The following is a 19,265-nucleotide window of genomic DNA, read 5'->3' on the forward strand; positions in this document are numbered from 1 at the left end:
TCACCGTTGTACATGACTCGATCGACCTTCCGAACTGCCCCTTCAGGAACGTGTGTTTGCACTAGTCAACGTGGAGATTCAGCTGTCGTGCAGCTTGCAGATCTTGACGTTTGCTATCATTGACATCAGTAGACCCCCCACCTCTGTACAGGCAAAATCCGAGACGAGACCCATGTAGCTTTCATCCATTCTGGAGTGTCCCCAGTGAAAAGTGTGTAACGGTTGACTAGGCCATGGGATGAAAGAGGAAGGGTATTGGGTTGTTCGTAGATCGGTGGTGTTCCGTCGAAAGCCGTGCGAGCTATCCTCACGCGGTATTTTTCTTCAGTCTCAGTTGCCGGGATATTTCACGATATAAGTTAACACACTGTGTAAAGGCTTTGTCTCGTAGGACCGTTGTCAGGAGGAAGTTACTTACCAAAACAGTTGCTCTGGCAGGAGGTCGACACTGATTGGCGGAGTGGACCGCTTCGGATTAACATTCGGGCGCTTTATTTGTCAAAATTGAGCACCCAACCAACTTAATGATCCCGCATCCAACACATCCCGTCATTCCTGTACTGTCAACGATACAATTACACTCATTGAACCCCTTTATTATGGCTCGGACTGTACGCAACAAGCCAACTCTGGCGACAACTTATCGAACGGCTACAGGGCCTCGAAATGTTCCACTAACTGACCCGCAAGGTCACCGTCTGCAATCGCCGATCGAGATTGGGGGCGTCAGTGTCTACTCCAGAGATGCCAATTCTGTCGTCTTTATACCTAGTTGCAGATTTTGGACTGATGGTGAAGAAGATGATGAACCCGATGCCTCCTGGCGTGAGGAATCACAAGCTTTTAATTGCTTCAAAACGTCATATGCGTATAACATGATTGGCGAAGAGCACCCGCGAATCGTTCCGTAAGTTCTCACTCATTGTCATTTGATGGTATGGGCACGCTTTGCTAATCAAGTGTTGTTAGAATATTGGGACAAGATGCCTGGACAGGTCTTCCTATTCTTCCAAAGCCCTCGGGCGGCTCTCTTGAGAATTTCCTCGAGAGACACGGGGATCAACTCTACGCCGCTCGGTCAGATGTTTCATCTCCCCCTACTCGTATTAAGCCGGAGTTCCTCCCACTAGCCTACCAGTGGAGCCTGCAACTACTATCAGCACTATCCTTTCTTCACTCTCACAACATAGCTTATGGGGAGCTCCTTGACGCCAATTGTTGGTTATCCGAACCATCTCTTTCCGTAGCTCTAGCAGGGTTCCTGGGCTCAGACTTTTCGGACTCAGCGTCAGGCCGAAACCTACCTGGCATTTTCTTCAGTGGTTATGAATTCTCCCCGGCTTCCTTGCCTTTTGAGCGGGCAATCAGTGTGCCTACTGCTCAGACCGACATGTTTATGTTCGGCAGGTTGGTATATGAGATCATGACCTCCTACATCCCGGGTTACGGGATAGGTAGAGACTGGGGCGAGACGCAACGTCTCATGAGAGAGCAAGACTGGCTGCCCGATCTTGAGGACGAGTTCATGGGGGAGATACTTCACAAATGTTGGAAGTTTGAGTATGAAGAGATTGAAGAACTGCAGAGCGAGGTCCAATCTTTTGTTGAATCGCGCGGATGGACTATAAGGGGTGATGAGCTCGAGGGTTTAGATATTGACAGTATTCGTCAGCAACTGGAGGTCAGAGAGTGATGGATTAGGCTGTTATATAGGCAACTGGCATACTTCCTGAGCTGCCTTTTTGAGAGAATTATATTTTGAGTTAGTGGGCCACAGGTAATGTTTACATGAAGTGTTTCACTTCTATGGGGTGCTGTTGGTAGCACCTTAAGCCACCTTATATAAAAATATCCAGCGATGTGACTCTTATTTCTTCAAGACCGGCACCATCATTGCCACGGAACCTCTTTGAACCATACCTAAACACCCACACTAATTTTTTTTGATCACCATTGCCGAATAGCTGGACAAAAGGCCATTGGAACTAGGCTCTCGCTTCAAACGCCCTGCAGAACTGAGTCTGAAAGTTCCGTAATTAGTAGCCTGCAAACTCCATCGGCCGTGGCAACTTATACTACTCCCTTACTAACCTATTCATTACGTAGGGTAACAGCACTGCAAAATGGCTCGTATTACAGTCAGACTCAGCCATCTGATGCATAGGATTAAGCGCTCAATATCTATCTTGGTCACTCCAGAAATAGCTATTTTTATAATTACTAAAGACCATCTGTATCCTTTAACAGTTCTGGTTCTCTTCATGGTAAAAGGAAACTACCGGTTAAGTACCGAATCGAAAGGGCTACACACCATCTGCTCCTTACTCAATTGGGGTATTTGATTGGCTTCCGAGTTCATCCGCAAAGGCTCGGATATCCTTGATCTGCTCAAGTCTGGCCGAAGACAGGCAAGACAGAATCACAGAACGTACATGACCAAAACCAACGTCGCTCGTCTTCATCCTTCTGGCCGTTTTCAAAATCTTTCCCATACAGCTTGAGCCCCGCGAGAGCTGCGCCATAATTTGATAAGCATGATCAAGCCGCTAGGCCAAGATCACCCCCGTTACTTCTGGTAGTTCTGTAATAAGAAATAGTCTCTATAGTTCAGGAATAGAGTTACTGGGTATTATGTTACCTGTAATTACCCTATTAAGCTCGTTTTCGCAAGCCGAACCTAGTTCTGTAATATTGTTACACAATACTAGTAAAACACTAGGATATAATAAAAAGCACTAGTTAACTAACTTTAAGTTTTCTGCGGCTACAATGTTAGTAACTTTTAAAGCCTTCTGTCTTCCTGGTATAGTCTTATTATTTTTATTTTAGCAGGTTATAAATACTTTATAGTAATCTATACTAAGCTTTCTTTACTAAAATAAGCGTAGAGCTATAAACTTTAACTATAAATAATACTTTTAGCTTATAGGTTAAATATTAAATATTATAATAATAATTTAATAATTATATTTTAAAGCTAATATAATAAAAGCTTAAATAATAATTCTTTAGCTAGCTTTAGAAATATCTATAATATTATAACTTAATAGGCTTTTAAATATACTTAAAATACTTACTAATATTAGCTTAATATACTTATATATTGAAAAACTACTTAATATAATAAAAAGAATAACTAAAGTTTATTATAATAAGTTTAGATAAAGTTATAAGAAAGACTTGTCTTAGTGGCCTTTTTAATAATTAGACTCAGTGCGCTTCCTGGCAAACTCGGACTTGCAGTTGCGGGACACATTTCCTTTAAAGGAATTTCCTGGTCCTGTACAGCAATATCCCTATATTCCTCACAGGTTTCGGTACCCGAAAGCTAGCGGATGGCCCTGACGAAAGTTTAGGTCAGCTTTCTTAAAGCCCAAAGCGAGAGGGTGTACCAGCGTTCAACTAACCTGATCCATAAATGCGTGAGTCCCTGTACAAGACTTAGCATCCACGAATGCAGGAGCCATTGCAGCATCTAATGCCTTGGATACAAGCAGAGCACCCCGCCTGACGAATCGCAAGCTCGAACTCATCACGAGAAACAATCTTGCCGGGAATCTCGACTTCAGGTTCAGGAAGAGCAACAGCCATGGCAGTAGCCACGGAGGCAAGTGTGAGGAAGATAGTAAAGAACTTCATTGCGGAGATAGAGAAAGTTGAATGAGATGAGTGATTGTTGGTGAGGACCTGAGAGAAAGAGGGGGCTCCGCCAGCCTTTTATAGATCAACAAGTAAGATCCTATGATTCTGGCTTTGTATGAGCTATTAAAGATAGCAGGGATTGTCTCCATCAGATAATCTGATTAGATGATCAGATAAGTCGTCCATCGTCCCGCGCCGTACCAATGCATGCCCCAAAGAAGCGAGGTCCGTATCCTGACCTGTCATCTGGGAGCAAAAGATCAAGCAGTGGAGCTTTATGTAACATAAGATTCCTTCAATGGGCCTTCTTCGTAAATCTCACTGCCAAGCAAGCTACGGAAGCTGACCATGGACCTCATGCGCGTCTTGCTTCGGACCATCGCTGTCGTGGCCGGAGAAGATCCCCAAAGCGGCTGACAATGTGATGAACTTCAATTGGCAACTGTACTTTACCGCGGCGATATGTCCAGAAATCGCTGGGGGTTGGGTCGTGTACCCACCGTCCGATGAGGCGCAAGGAGGCCAATACTCGACAACTTCACAGTCTCTTGGGACTACTCTGGGCCTCCTTAGCACATAAGAGTCGGACTTGCTCTGTGATATGTCGGATCCCCGGATGTGGTCAATCTGGCGACCAACCGGTGGCTAAAGGTACCGAAAGTATCCGAAAGTCAACAGTCATCCTTGACAGGCCTGAGATCCTCCACCTGCCCGCTAGGGATTAGCAAGAATTCGTAAGTGAAAAACGCTTCTAAGAAGTCTTGTACGGGATTCTTTTCCATGGCAGTCATGTAAGGTGAGAATATGTTCTACTTGCCTGGGTTAAGCAGCATTGGCAGCTTATTTTATCTTGAGCCGAGCGTTTTGGGGTATTATGGATCAAATAACGATCACTATAACATATAAATACGCATTCTTATGGTAATCTATTTCTCAATCCCGATGCTATTGCTTAGGTCGCAGTACAGCTTCAGACCGTAGAGCATAAACCTCTTCTCGCCACTATTTTACACTTACGAATCACAGAGTTTACGACCAATGGAAGCTTGACAAGTAAGTTATCAACTCAACGCCTGCCACTCTCAAGCTCGACGGGTGCGTCGTCCTGAGCCTCCTTTTGCTTGATAGCCCAAGCAAGCTCCTTATCAGCCTGTGCCGCCCTCTTCTCATCCTCAGCTCCAAGCTTAACGTTGCGAACCAGATAAACCATAACCAAGAGAAGACCCGAAACGCAGACAGATCCAATAGCGAGAGTCTGTTGAGTCTCGCGGTAGCACTCATCCACAGCGTTTCTATCAGCAGTTCCAACTTCGTACGCACGCGCGACAACGATAGAGCCAAAGATCTTGCCGCCTTCCTCTTTACCAAAGTACGAATTCAGTTTTCGGGGAAGAACAGAGTTCCAGATGGCGCCGCTGATGGTAACGCCGAGATTGGAGCCGAAGCCAAGGGATGAAAGGAAGACAGCTGTTGCGATGCCTACTTGCTCGTTTTCAAGAACGGCTTGGAGCGATACTTGCAGGGGGACTTGGGTGAAGCCACGGCCGACTCCGAGAAGGGACTTCGATGTGATGAAGGCGGCTTCGCTGGCGATGTGGGTGCCGGAGATGTTGGTGAGGTAGATGGGAAGACCGCAGGCGAGGATGATAAGGACAACGCCAAGCATGATAAAGGGCTTTGTGTTCTTGGCGAACTTGAGTGACAAACCAGCGACCAGTGCACCGATGTTGTAAGCCACGCGCTGGGCGTTGTCAACGCGTGTTGCGGCGCCGGGTGAGTAATGCCCAGCGACTTGGAGAAAACTCGAGAGGAAAGGTCGGTAGATACTATCGGCCATGGCGATGACGATACATGATGCGCAAGCGACAATGACGTTGCGCTCGCGAATAGTCCGGTACGGAATAATTGGGTTTGACGCGAATTTGCCATCCCAGACCAGGAACGCGATGAATGTCAAAACACCAACGATGATAAGAACAATAGATGAAGGTCGACTCCAACGATCGGTATTATTCCTTCCCGCAATAGTCATCGGCAAAAGCGTCATGGCTAGACCACCAATGAGGAGAAGAGCGCCAATAAGATCAAGCTGCGTAGCAACATGCTTAATCTTACCGACGACACCAGGCTCAGCACCATGCATGAAGGAAATCTTCTCGGTAATAAGACCAATACGCTTAGCACGACGATTCATCCAGATCATGATACCAATTGTGGGGATAGCAGTGACGGGGAGGATGATAGCCCACATGCCGTATCCCCATCTCCAGCTTGAGTGTAGGAGCATGTGTTCACCGAGATATGTTCCGCCGTAGAGGGTGGGGATGGCGGAGAGGGATTCGGGGAGAGTGAAGATTATACCGCGGTTGACGAGGGTTGTAATGTCAGCGACGAAGATTTGCTGGATGATGTTCCACCATGTATCGCCAAAGACGTCAAATATTCCACCTGCCTAGCTTTTATTAGATTGACGAGACTGGCGATTGAAGGAGGGTAGGTACCAAGAAAGTGTCGACGTTGGAACAGCCCGCGTACATGGCGTTGCCGATAGCCATGCAAATAGCAGCACCAGCAAAGCTCTGCGGACGACCAAAATACTACTCCACGATTAGCCATATTCCAATCCATCAGGTACCAAAATCTTACGTTGGCAAGCTTAGCGAGCAGCGGATACGACACAATGCGTACGAGACCATTGACAATCGCACCAGTCGCCAGAAGAGAATGCGCCTTGAAATGACTTGTGGCATACGGCTCGTACACATTGCCCGTATAAACCGTCAAGTTCATGAAGAAGAACATGACAAGAATACTGCCCAAATTAGCCTCACCAAACACTCACCAGAGCAGCAATGAACTTACCATCCAATGGCGAAACCAAGGGTCCGTTTAGTCCATAGCTTTCTAAAAGCCTCATTCGTAGAACCGGGTCTTGAGATCTCCTCCTCCACGACCTCTCCACTCTTTCGATCTGTATTATCAGCCATTGTAACTGACTTGCGGAAATCAGAGTCAGTGATGAAAATTACGAGCCTAAATTTCGCTCAAAATTCTGGGGAAGACCGCACTTTTAAGTGTCAAGCAATCCCCTCAAACCCACGGCACTTGTTTCCTCATTCACTCACTCATCACGATGATCCTTTCTAATAACGGGTAAGAAAGCTGATTGATAGCGAGTCTTGGCGTGGACCCTTTTTTTCGAATTAACCTTGCTTTTAAGCATGCCCTGACAAATCGCCAAGCGTAAATACGGCTTTTGACTTTACCTAGACCGTTTTGAGGACTGTCCGTGGTTGGCGAGATGAAAAAGTGCTGGGGTGCTGATTATCAGACCGTTGAGATCTTATCTGATCGTGTCAGAGATTGGTCGGCGGGTTGGGGGGTTCCACTGAGGAATGGGCTGATGATGGGTTGGGTTTTTTTAGTGTGAGTTTGGGAGCTGGAGCTAGGATGGAATTAGATGAAGGGCCATGGCGGTGGTGATTCCGCTGATGCGGATTTGGGTACCGATGGGACGGACTGGGACGGGATTTGTCCGAGGGGAGAGGAGATGATCTAGCGTTTGTGAGTTGGTTTAGAGGCGGGACTTTGCATTGTTGCAGAGATTGATGTGACATTGACATGTTGTTGGTAACACTGATAGGGCTGGCTGATGCTACTGCAAGTGACTGGCTGAAAGAGAGGTGATAGAACAATGAAAAGAATGAAATGATGGCTAGCAGTAACCTTGAGCCATATGCAACCCAAATGCAATCTGGACAACCTGACTTATCGTATAACCCTTCCCCTCCTCCATACTCAGTCCCATATTCATAAGACTTCAGCCCTTGGCAATCTTCTCCGCCTCCTCCGTAGCCTCACTAACAATCTCATCAGCCTCATCCTTCGTAAACGCATCCGTAAACTTGACCCAACTCCCATGCGCAAGCCCCGTCCCCGCGCCAATAAGCAACCCCAACCCAGCCGTCGGAATCGCCACGACCCCCGTCAACAGCGCCCCGACTCCCAGCCCCAGCCCACTCGCCACACCCGCACCTATCCCCGTCCCCATCGCACCGCCCTGTATCCATCCCTTCTCCAACCTCTCAGCAATCTTCATAAGCTTCGCTGCCTTTTTATCAATCTCGCGTGCTTCATGCCGTATATTCTCCGCTTCTTCAGGATCTTCTGTGTTATCGGCTTTTTCGTGTAGGTCGAGGGATTTTTGTTGCAGGCCTTTTGCTTCTTCGACGCGGCTGTGGATTTCTTTGGCGATGCGCTCTTGGGTGTTGGATTTGCTCTCTGAGGGGCCAGCGCCGTCGGCGGGGGTGTTTTGGGAACCCATGAATTGGCTGGGGATTGCGCCAGAGAAGATTGATCCTAGTGCTTCGTTCATAGGGAAGTATTGAAAAGTGATTTTTGGGAAAGATGGGGTTTTAAGATGTGGCTTGATGAGGTTGATGAGCTAGGAAACCAGGTTTGTTTTATGAAGCTTGTAGGTAGTTAGGTGGGGGTGGCGGATGACGTAGTATCGTGATCCACGTATGTCGATGCAGGTAATCGTTGCTATGATGCTATAATATCGCTGTATGCAGCATTTACGAGTTTCGTGTCTCACGACACTGAGAATATCAAGTTTGTTGCAGATAACTTTGAATCATGGCAACGTTGTGTCGCGTGGATGGCTGATGCCGAGCTCAGCGGCGGTCAACTGTGAATTTAGCGTTGAGTGGAGGTCAAAGGTGATGTTCACAAAATGACGGATTTCACAATGTCAAACTACACGACGACATATCACGGACCTAATGTAGCTCACCGAACTAAGAAAGGTATACAACCCCATGAGCTTCGTTTTTATTGATTTCGACTCACTGAGCACGATGTTTATGCTGCCTTGATTCAATCCCTACGATCATGAACTTCAAGTTTAGCTACCCTAAATCTTATCGCCTCGCAATTGCTTATGTAACCCGTCTCAAATCCAACTCAAACCCCCATGATTGGCCAAGATCAGCAGTCATCATCCCTTAACCATCCCTTGCAGCCAGGTTCAATCTCAATCTCAACATAAACCTGTCCTTTCAATCCCCCACTCACTCATTCATCTACTTCATCACTAGCCTCAATAAACTCAATTAACTCTGGCTCCGCCAAAATGTCATCGCGAGGCCTGGGCTCCACATCCCCCGACCCGGGCGCGTCATCCCACGACCAACACCCACTAATGGAGCTCGTAGATGGCGAAGAAGCGCGCGGAAGGCCTCACCCCGAAAGCGCGGCGGCAGATCTAATGCGAAGACTTGGTGTTTCACCTGAACGAAGGATTAAAGTCACACCCGAGGATGATGCGCGCGTTTTGAAGCGTATTGACATGGTTGTGCTACCTCTAATGCTAGCAGTTTATTTCCTCCAAGGTAAAATCTCACATGACCCATTAAGAAATAATACTGACATCTTCAGGTCTTGATAAAGCGACTATCGCATATGCTTCCATCTTCGGCCTCATCGAAGACACGAATCTTAGGGGCAATCAATTCTCATGGCTCAGCTCAATAGTCTACGTCGCTCAACTCATCGCGCAATTCCCGCTAGCGTGGCTTCTCGTCAAACTCCCCATTGGGAAATTCACAAGCTGCATGGTCACACTCTGGGGATTAACACTTACATTCATGGCGGCGGCACATACCTTTCACAGTTTGCTCTTTGCGCGTTTCTGGCTTGGTGCGTTTGAGGCTAGTATTGCGCCGAGTTTTGTGGCTATTACGCAGATGTTCTGGAGGAGGAGGGAGCAGCCGCTAAGAATGTCGTATTGGTATGCTATGAATGGATTTACTGGTGTTGTAAGTTAAGACCTACCATGGGATTGGATGAAACTGACAGGTTTAGTTTGGGAGTTTGGCGACGTGGTGGCTTGCGCAGTTACCTTTTGGACTGAAACCATATCAGGTGGGCCGAGACCACCTTCCTTTGATCTGACGGTTTACTGATATAATAGACCATCTTTGTCGCCTTTGGAATTATCACCGTCTGCTTCTCCACCGTTCTGTTCTCATACATGCCCGACTCGCCAGCAGAAGCGAAATTCCTTGATAAGCACGATAAACTTATTGCTATTGAACGACTGAGGATGAATCAGACTGGTGTCATGTCGCGGCAATGGCGATGGGACCATTTCTGGGAGACTATACGAGATTTGAAGACTTGGCTCTGGTTCTCTCTCATCTTCAGTATTTCGTACGTAATCCATCTCCTGTGCAGGATCGCTTGCTGATATTCTGATATATAGAGTACCTTCTGGTGGCGTTGGATCCTTTGGCCCTCTTCTCATCAAGTCCTTTGGCTTCGATTCGTTCCAAGCCATCCTCTTCAATGCCCCGTTTGGTGTTGTCCAGTTCATCTCTACAGTTGGAGGCTCTTACGTCGCGACCAAGTATCATAAGAAAGGTCCAGTCATTGCGTTTCTGGCTCTGTTTCCGATTGTTGGCTGCATGATCATGTTGTCGACGCCGCATACACCTGATGGGAGAAATACTCTGCTAGGCGGATACTACATGATCTCGGTCTTCCCAGGAATAAGTCAGTCTCTTCCCACTACATCTGTTTCACTCACTGACTTTCACAGTTCCTCTGATCTACTCATGGTCATCCTCCAACACCGCCGGCGACACCAAGGGCAAATGCAATTCATCAGTCCTCTTCATTGGCCAATCTCTCGGAAACATCATTGGCCCTTTGCTCTACAAACCATCAGAGGCACCTGAGTATCACAGAGGGTTATACTGGAATTTGCTTCTTTATATCGCAATTGTAGGTCTTGTTGTAGTCACGACAATGTATTTGACCTACCTCAATCGCGATCACAGTCGTCGCCGCGTCATGGCGGGGAAGGATGCGGTTATTGTGGACTACAGCTTGTACTCGCCTGAGGAAGCTGATCGTCTTCGAAGGTCCAAGGCGACTGAGGGTCAGCATATTGAAAATGCGAGGGATGCGACCGTTGGGGATCATGCGTTTGATGATATGACGGATTTGGTCAACGATGAATTTGTATTTGTATTCTAAATCAATTGGACGCTCTAGGGGTCGAGGCACTGCTTTCATAGCATTGATCTCCAAAAATCCATCGATACCATCTGTACCAACCTCCGCATCATGAAAATCGGTCTTCTTCCCGCCAACAAAATTCAGACCCATTGTTGATCCCAACATAGTGAGTCTTTTCATCCCAATTCGGTCTTAAAAATAGCGACCGACTTGAATTACAGTGGAAACAAATCCCCAAAATCATCCATCGAGTTTAAACGACGAATGCCACGAATCTTGATATTCCAATGTAACTGGCCAAATCAGGCCCGATCTGCACTCCAGCCAAGCAACCCTCTCCACCTCTCATATGCTGACATGTCGTAACGTCCCTCGTTCGGCAAATACTCCCCCGAATCAACGCGGGGTATCTCACTCTGAGTAATCCGACGTCGGATTACCTCTTCGAGTATTTATACACCTTGTTGTCCATGAGGGGTTCGTATTTCATCGTCACTCGTACATACAACATTTTGGTCTTTCATCATGGCTAATCCTCAAGTTAAGCGCTATGTCATTGTTGGCATGGGCGTTCGCTCGGCCATGTACTACCAAGCTATCATCCAGGACTTCAAAAACGTCGCTAAGCTTGTTGGGATCTGCGACACGAACCAGACTCGCATGGACGTTGCAAACGAGCACATCGTCGAACTCGGTGGTGAAAAAGTACAGACATACAAAGACACAGATTTTGATAAAATGGTTCAAGAGCAAAAAGCCGATGTTGTCATCGTCACGACCATTGATCTGTTCCACCATCATTACTGCATTAGAGCCATGGAGCTAGGCTGCGATGCCATCACGGAAAAACCAATGACTATCGATGAGCATAAACTCCAAGCTATGATCGACGCAGAGAAGAAGACGGGGAAACAAGTTCGTGTTCTTTTCAACTATCGGTATGCACCGCATCATACCAAAGTCAGAGAGCTCATTGACTCCGGTGTCATCGGCGAGATTTCAACAGTGCACATGGACTGGATCCTCGACTGTGCACACGGCGCAGATTTCATGCGCCGCTGGCATAGACATAAAGAAACCAGCGGCGGTATTCAGATGCACAAGTCAATTCATCACTTCGACCTTGTTCATTTCTGGCTCAACACTGAACCTGAGCTTGTTTATTGTCTCGGCGATCTTCGTTTCTACGGTAAAGAAAACGCTGAGCGACGTGGGGAGAAGAATCTGGGTGAGCGGTATAAGAACAATGAGAATGCCAAGAACGACCCCTTCGCGTTTCAGCTTGATGAGAATGAACGGATGAAGAAGTTGTATCTTGACGCTGAGCATGAGGACGGGTACATCCGCGATAGGAACTGTTTCGCAGAGGGTATCACAATCGAGGATAACCTCTCCATGATAATCAAGTACAAGAACCGCGCGGTCATGACATACAACACATACGCCTACGCCCCATGGGAAGGATATCGCTGTGTCTTCAACGGCAGCAAGGGCCGCATCGAAGTAAACGTCGTTGAGAGCGGGTACAACCCCCTCGGCGATCCAGTAACGAAGGACGCGTCGGGAGAGGATGAGAAGTATATCCAGGGCGGAGTTGAGCAGACCAAGATTGTTGTTTATCCGCTCTTTGATAAGCCGTATGTTGTTGATGTTGTGAAGACGGAGGGGGGGCATGGAGGCGGTGATCCTGTACTGTTGAAGGATGTTCTTTTGGGGGGTGAGGTTGATAATTTCAAGAGGGCTGCTAATATTCGGGATGGAGGGAATGCGGTGCTTGTGGGTGTTGGGGCGAATCATAGTATGAAGAGTGGTATGCCTGTCAAGGTTCAAGAGTTGGTCAAGTGGTAGGCAGATAGTCAATCCGAGTCAACAATTCTGTCAGTTGAAGAAAACAAGTGCTTTTATGGTTCGTCCCAGTATAATACATACGCTCAAAAAGAATCCATAACCATATCATTCGCCGCACTCTCCTTCCCATTCCCTTCATAAGTCTTATCATTCATGTCCCCCATCAGTCCGTTCAACATGTCACCCATCCCAACCTCCTCCACCTGTCCCCCAGCCTGCTCAGGCGGCGACCCCAATAAGTCATAAGGCCAAAACGGAACGCCGCCAAAGTCATTAAAATGCGTTGAATCCATCAAAGACATATCGCTGAAATCCAGCGGTGGAATATTCGTAATCTCGCACAACGCTGCTGTTAAATCAGCAGGAAAGGGCTGTTTATTGTTGAAGAAAGCTTCTTGATCGATACTTCGTAAATCTTGGGTTTGCGTGTTGTTGAAGAGGAGATTGTTGTGGTCCATAAAGTCGGTTAGGTTGTCAGGGATGAGATGTTTGTTCATGGCGGAGAAACGCTTCATCGATTGTTCGTCCACGGTTGGCATGGAAGTTACTTGAGATCTGGAGCTCAGCCCACGACCTGCTTTTCGTAACGATGGGGGGAAATCGCATTCGTCTGGGAGTCTGCCATTGCTGATACTCATATCAAGCGTCATGACGAGTCGCAAATAGTAACTCGGTCGGGTCTTCAGCATATCGAGACAACTGCTCGGTGAAGAATCGTCCTCGGTTGACATCGGTGCCGGTGATCGTTGTCTCGCTAGTTCAACGACATGTCGAATAGCTCGCATGACCCAGTCTGTGATGTAGTATTTCTTCTTGTAGCTCTTCATTTGTTTGAGGATATTTTCGACGTGTTGTTCTTTTTGGGTGAGTTTGACGCCTTCTTCTGGTGAAGATGGTTTTTTGGGGCGGAGAAGCTCAACGTCGATCATTTGAAGGGCTAATGGGAATGCTGTGCATCCGATGCTGCAAACTATTAGTACTCAAACAGGGCTATCTGGGGAATGACTTACGCAGTCATTGGGAGCCAGCGAGATAGCCCTAGGCGGTCGAATTCGAGAAGACATTCTGTCACGCGTGATGCTGAGCCTTGAAGATCCTCGCTTTGTCGTCGGAGTTGTGTATCGGATTGTGATGGCGGTAATAAACTTGATCGAAGGATGTTGTAGTGACAGACCGAGAGTCTCGCTGAGCTGTTGAAGTTAGTATATGTAATCCATATCTTGCCATTGAGACTCACTGATAATACATCTCAATGAGATTCTTGAACAAAATAATCGATGAAGATGGCGAAATCTCCTCCGCTATCCTCTCATCCAACGTTGTCTTAGTCTCACTCCACGAACTATACCACCGACTAAGCTCCATCTGACATAAACTCGCATCCTTCCCAACCTCCATCCTCCCCGAGAGCATCCACGATGGATTATTATACAACACACTCGTGACCGTCAAAACATCCGTCAGCACCACACAAAGATCCACCAGCCTCGAAAGCAACTCCGCATGCAGCGTCTTGGTCGTAGAGTCATAAACATCAGAATTATAAAGCTCATCGCATAAATCCGCACTTCCCAATTTCGAGCATGAGAAACTGAAATTGGAGGGCGTGATCTTTATGCTCTGGCGGGATGTTAGCGGGAGGAGGCGGTCGCAGATGATGCAGCACCACCAGAGCCGCTTGAGGGTGTTGCGCAGTTTTTGCACCTTGGCTACTTCGGTGTCTTTGTTGGGGCGTAGGGATGAGTAGCAGTGTGCTTTGGCGACGCGGGCGTAGGATATCGCGATGCCGAGCCAGATTGAGCCGAGGGGCTTGTTGCCTGCTATGCAGCGGGGAATGAGGTGTGTGTGTGCGAGGAGGAGGGATGCTTGGGCTATGGCGATACAGGACTTTTCGACGCTGAAATCGTAAAGAAGCTGTATTTCTTAGCGAAGTTGCATACATCTTCAGGATAGAGGGCATACCTTTGATCGACGATAAAATGCAAGTTTGGCTTGATGTACATCCTCAAAGCCCAACATCTTGATCGTATCCGACGAAACAAACTATCCCCGTCAGCTTCATCACCATGTTTCAACTAAATCTCTTACCCCCGAAGAAATGAACAATATCCCCTGCAGCACCAACATGGGCATCTCATACTCGACATCGTTATCTACCGAATTGTACGAAAGCCAAAAATCCTTCTCATTCAGAATCGGAAGCATCGGATGGACATGCAGAAAATACTGCCTCAGAAAATCATCCAGCGCGGCGCGCTGCGGAACCACAAAGCATCCTTGACTGACGAGGAATGCCAAATCCTGTGGGAGCAAGTCTTTTGTATCGGGGACTTGGAGGAATGCGTAATCGGGATGTGTCGGTGATCCAGCGGCGTTTTGTGACAAGCTTTGTGGTTGTTGTGTGACTGTTGTAGGCGCGGAGAGGATGTTTCGGGGTTCGAATGTCGTGGTTGTTGATTCGACAGATCGCGGCGTCGGGGGATCGTTTGGTCGTAGCGAAGGTGTCGTTGATCTGGCGATTTAGTTAGAGAAGAAGTGTTGAGGGAGGATAGAGTGGACATTATTCCATGGCGGCGCTTGAATGTGCAGACTTTGTCGTTGTGTCTACAATTGACACAGGGACCAGCTGGATTCTCAATGATGCACCGCACTTTTCGCGCCCGGCATAGATTACAAGCTCTCGAGACTCGTTTCCTCATTGGTTTTGTCGACTGCATCTTCCCTCAATTTCCCCAACAATCGTAGAACTGAGGTAGCAGAAAAGGTCGTTATGCGTGGTGATGATGCTGGATCAAAGTTGTCAACTCGCAACCCTCGGATTGAAAAGCAAGTACGTCGGCTGATCCCTGGCCCCCGGGATCCGATGGCATTTGCCGACGCTCTTCCCCACAGAATGGAGATCAATCCCCGCAAAGATTTGACCGGAGGGGATTGGTTTGGCAGACGCTAGAGCGGTGTGAGCTAAGCGGTTTGAGGGTCGACACGCCGGAGCCAAGCTAGCTAAGGAGCTATTGGAAGTGTAATTGGCTTAGCTGAAGCGAGAGGACCAATCTTGGGGTGAGACCGTCATCCTTTCTTTGTGATTTGATGGTAGAATGTGGTGAAGAAGTTCGGGCAGAATATACACTGAAGATTAATTGATGGCGGCCAACGTTGATTGAGGCATACGTCAGAGATGTTGTTTTGATCAGTGTTGTAATGGAGAATAGCCTAAGCGATATGTACAGACTGGGAATAGCTTCATGCACAAGATAAGCAATCTACGAATTGAATCCAACCAAACACTGATACAGTAAACATCAGCAGCGGGGTATCAAAGCACGCAACATAATGATGACATTGCTCTCTATTTATTCGCCTATCCCGCCCTATCTCACTCCATCTCAGATCATTAATACTGCCTTATTCCCCTCTTAATCCCAACCCTTCTCCTTCACTGTTCACCTCAAAAATGTCAGCAAAACAACTTCCCCCTCATCTGAAGCAATCCGTCGAGGCCTCGAAATGCGAGTATCGCAATCTAGGTAAATCGGGCCTACGCATTTCAGTCCCTGTGTTTGGATGTATGAGCTTTGGTGATAAGAGGGTTCTTCCTTGGGTTATCGGGGAAGATGAGGTATGGCACCATTTTGTAGCAGAGACATGTCGCTGATTGTTTACAGGCCCTGGACCTTCTTAAAGCTGCTTATGATCGCGGCTTAAACACCTGGGATACCGCGAATACTTACAGCAATGGCGCATCAGAGGAAATCGTCGGCAAAGCGCTGAAGAAATTCAACATCCCCCGCCACAAGGTTGTCATCCTCAGTAAATGCCGCTGGGGCGTAGGCGAAGAACCAGGTAATCACTGTGCCCCCTCAATCTCACCCACATATACTGATGCGTTGCAGGCGCTCGTCACATCAACTTCAAAGACGAATTCGCCATCTCAAAAGACTACCAAAACCAATATGGTCTCTCCCGCACCGCAATCTTCAACCAAGTCAACGCATCCCTCGCGCGCCTCGACACAGACTACATCGACCTACTCCAGATCCACCGCTTCGACGACGACACGCCCCTCGAAGAAACAATGAAAGCACTCCACGATCTAGTGCAATCCGGAAAAGTGCGCTACATCGGCGCGAGCAGCATGTGGGCAACCCAATTCGCACGCATGCAATTCGTAGCCGAGAAAAACAACTGGACTAAATTCATCAGCATGCAGAACCACTATAACCTGCTATACCGCGAGGAGGAGCGTGAAATGATTCGTTTCTGTAATGATACGGGCGTGGGGATTATTCCGTGGGCGCCGCTTTGTAGAGGACATCTTGCACGACCGCCTGCGCAGTTTGGAGCTACGGAGAGGAGTAGGGAGGAGAAGGAAGGGTCTGGGGAGTTGTCGGAGACGGATCAGAGGATTATTGGGAGGGTTGTCGAGGTTGCGGGAAAACATGAATGGCCTATGGCGCATGTTGCGCTGGCGTGGATTAACCAGAGGGTTACGAGCCCGATTATTGGGTTTAGTAGTGTTGAGAGGATTGAGCAGGCTATTGGGGCGAGGGGGAAGAAGCTGAGTGATGAGGAGGTCAAGTATTTGGAGGAGTTGTATCAGGCCAAGCCTATCGCTGGACATACTTAACAGCCGTAGTTCAAGGTACAGTCACGAGAAACGGACCACTACTACCAGTAGTTCAGACATCGTCAGCATGATCATTGTTGTAAATTTCATGATGTTTTCTTGACTTGAATTTACAGACCTGTATCCACCCCGCGTAGAAACATTGATCCGGGTGGGTTCGGCATGTGTATCGGCAAGCTTCACGGAACGGCACTTTAGTTCGGCTGCTAAACCCACTAAATCCGCGCCCTGTGATCAGCGTTTACAGTGGCACTTAAACCCGCTCAAGCCTGGCGGAATCTCCAAGCTCAATGTCATTTTCACCATGAGCTCTTCAATCCCATCAACTCAAAAAGCAGTCTTGATCGAAAACCCCGGAAATGACGCACGTATAGTTACTCGATCTGATATTCCAGTCGGTAACCCTGGCGAAAATGAGATTCTCGTAAAGCTTGGATTTACTGGTCTATGGTAAGCATAAGTTATAACTTTCTCCGTGAGATCCATGAACTGACTTTATCAGTGGCTCGGAAATACGAGCATTATCAGGATGGGGTCCCTATAATCCCATAGTCGGCCATGAAGGCGTAGGAACAGTCATCAAACTCGGCAAAGGCGTTGATGTAGACATACTCAACAAACGAGTCGGCGTGAAATGGCTCTACAGCGCCTGCGGGACCTGCACCATTTGCAAAAAGGGCTATGCCAATAACTGTCCCAAACAGCTCAACACAGGAAAACACGTCCCCGGTACTTTGCAGGAGTATATGATTGCAGATGCGCGATACGTCACTAAGATTCCAGATGGTCTTGCTGGTGAAGTTGGTGCACCTTTGCTCTGTGCTGGGTTGACGATAGCTGGTGCTGTGTCGAAGTTGAAAGGATATGCTGAGAAGGGTGACTGGGTTGTTATTTCTGGCTCTGGTGGTGGACTTGGACATTTGGGTGTTCAGATCGCTAGTAGGCTGAACGGTCTGCGGGTTATCGCAGTTGATACTGGAGAGTCTAGACGGAAGTTGAGTTTGGGTAGTGGCGCTGAGCACTTCATCGATTTTGCGAATGAGAACGTGGAAGAAAGAGTTAAGGAGATAACGGGAGAGGGGGCATCGGCTGTCCTGGTAGTGACAGGCTCTCAAGAAGCTTTTGTGCAAGCGCCGAGTTTGGTACGAAACATGGGCATCATCGTCACGATTGGTTTGCCGAGGAATGACTTTAACATCCCTCTCTCTGCAACAATATGTTCTGCAAGATGTAAGTGCTCTCTCATTTATTACATACGGTCGATTACTGACTTGATATGCAGCCCTGACTGTCACCGGTGTCGCGGTTGGCACGGAAGAACAGATGACAGAACTCTTGCAGCATGCCCTCGAAGGAACGATAGTGCCAGAAGTTCAAGTTCTTAAGTTTGAGGAAGTAGGAAATGTTATTGAGGGCTTGAAACGGCAGGAGATTACTGGTAGAGTAGTTGTGAGAATACCATAAAGAAGTGTTGGCCTGTTACCAAGGCCCTTGTATTAAGGCTCAACCCTTTCAGCCACTATCTACAGGCTGCTTCGTGGTTCCATTTCCTCTTATCATGAAAAACAACTGCCCAATGTCAAATAGATAAACGCAGGACCAAAGTTCAGCCAATGATCAAGCAGCTCAATCTGCTCATCAGTCCAAGGACTTCTCAACCGTCCACTCTCAGAAGGATCATACCCATCATCCTGACTCTCCTCAATCCTCCTCTGTGAAACCTCCGCCACCAGCTCCATAATTTCCGGTATCGCACGCCGTATCCTATCATACAACTCCGGCATGAACCGAATATTTCGACAGCAGTATAGTTGAATATACGTAGCAACCGGACGCTGCTGAAAGACTTGATGCGGTGCCTTAGCACAATTCTTGTACGACCACTGTCCATTGAACTTATCAACCAACCATCTCCTCCGATCTCTCCCATGAACAAGTAAACTATCCACCAATGGCTCAAAACTCTGCAAATTCCGTCTATTGCGCCGACACGCATTCTCCATGAGTTGCAGGTCACTCACCCCCTGCAACATAATCCCATACTGATTATACAAAATATGCGAATGATAACTAACGTCAAAAAAGACTTTTTCGTAACATGCAGAGTCGAGGATACTTCGTAAACTAG

The 19,265-nt window shown here is 47.6% G+C and overlaps 8 protein-coding genes across 8 annotated transcripts; 5 read left to right on the forward strand and 3 right to left on the reverse strand.

The window, feature by feature from the left end:
* Positions 1-599: 599 nt before the first annotated feature.
* J7337_007958 (uncharacterized protein) lies at positions 600-1,693 on the forward strand (the record flags this gene model as incomplete). The annotated part of the gene is made up of 2 exons (XM_044825585.1): positions 600-907; positions 961-1,693. The coding sequence occupies 2 exons, from the start codon at positions 600-602 to the stop codon at positions 1,691-1,693; spliced, it is 1,041 nt and encodes a 346-aa protein (XP_044678502.1).
* A 3,015-nt stretch (positions 1,694-4,708) lies between these two features.
* Positions 4,709-6,629, reverse strand: J7337_007959 (uncharacterized protein; the record flags this gene model as incomplete). The annotated part of the gene is made up of 4 exons (XM_044825586.1): positions 4,709-6,094; positions 6,144-6,239; positions 6,289-6,454; positions 6,505-6,629. The coding sequence occupies 4 exons, from the start codon at positions 6,627-6,629 to the stop codon at positions 4,709-4,711; spliced, it is 1,773 nt and encodes a 590-aa protein (XP_044678503.1).
* An 833-nt stretch (positions 6,630-7,462) lies between these two features.
* J7337_007960 (uncharacterized protein) lies at positions 7,463-8,017 on the reverse strand (the record flags this gene model as incomplete). The annotated part of the gene is made up of 1 exon (XM_044825587.1): positions 7,463-8,017. The coding sequence occupies one exon, from the start codon at positions 8,015-8,017 to the stop codon at positions 7,463-7,465; it is 555 nt and encodes a 184-aa protein (XP_044678504.1).
* An 828-nt stretch (positions 8,018-8,845) lies between these two features.
* Positions 8,846-10,683, forward strand: J7337_007961 (uncharacterized protein; the record flags this gene model as incomplete). Its single annotated transcript, XM_044825588.1, has 7 exons — positions 8,846-9,035; positions 9,082-9,342; positions 9,390-9,461; positions 9,508-9,539; positions 9,617-9,855; positions 9,908-10,197; positions 10,244-10,683. The coding sequence occupies 7 exons, from the start codon at positions 8,846-8,848 to the stop codon at positions 10,681-10,683; spliced, it is 1,524 nt and encodes a 507-aa protein (XP_044678505.1).
* Positions 10,684-11,190: 507 nt separating this feature from the next.
* On the forward strand, positions 11,191-12,513 carry J7337_007962 (uncharacterized protein; the record flags this gene model as incomplete). Its single annotated transcript, XM_044825589.1, has 1 exon — positions 11,191-12,513. One exon carries the CDS (start codon positions 11,191-11,193, stop codon positions 12,511-12,513), a length of 1,323 nt encoding a protein of 440 aa, XP_044678506.1.
* Positions 12,514-12,596: 83 nt separating this feature from the next.
* J7337_007963 (uncharacterized protein) lies at positions 12,597-13,442 on the reverse strand (the record flags this gene model as incomplete). The annotated part of the gene is made up of 1 exon (XM_044825590.1): positions 12,597-13,442. One exon carries the CDS (start codon positions 13,440-13,442, stop codon positions 12,597-12,599), a length of 846 nt encoding a protein of 281 aa, XP_044678507.1.
* Positions 13,443-15,964: 2,522 nt separating this feature from the next.
* J7337_007964 (uncharacterized protein) lies at positions 15,965-17,137 on the forward strand (the record flags this gene model as incomplete). Its single annotated transcript, XM_044825591.1, has 3 exons — positions 15,965-16,129; positions 16,176-16,353; positions 16,404-17,137. The coding sequence occupies 3 exons, from the start codon at positions 15,965-15,967 to the stop codon at positions 17,135-17,137; spliced, it is 1,077 nt and encodes a 358-aa protein (XP_044678508.1).
* A 304-nt stretch (positions 17,138-17,441) lies between these two features.
* Positions 17,442-18,601, forward strand: J7337_007965 (uncharacterized protein; the record flags this gene model as incomplete). Its single annotated transcript, XM_044825592.1, has 3 exons — positions 17,442-17,587; positions 17,640-18,367; positions 18,420-18,601. 3 exons carry the CDS (start codon positions 17,442-17,444, stop codon positions 18,599-18,601), a joined length of 1,056 nt encoding a protein of 351 aa, XP_044678509.1.
* Positions 18,602-19,265: the final 664 nt, after the last annotated feature.

This window comes from Fusarium musae, chromosome 6 (assembly GCF_019915245.1).
Source record: "Fusarium musae strain F31 chromosome 6, whole genome shotgun sequence".
NCBI classification, from domain to species: Eukaryota; Fungi; Ascomycota; class Sordariomycetes; order Hypocreales; family Nectriaceae; genus Fusarium; species Fusarium musae.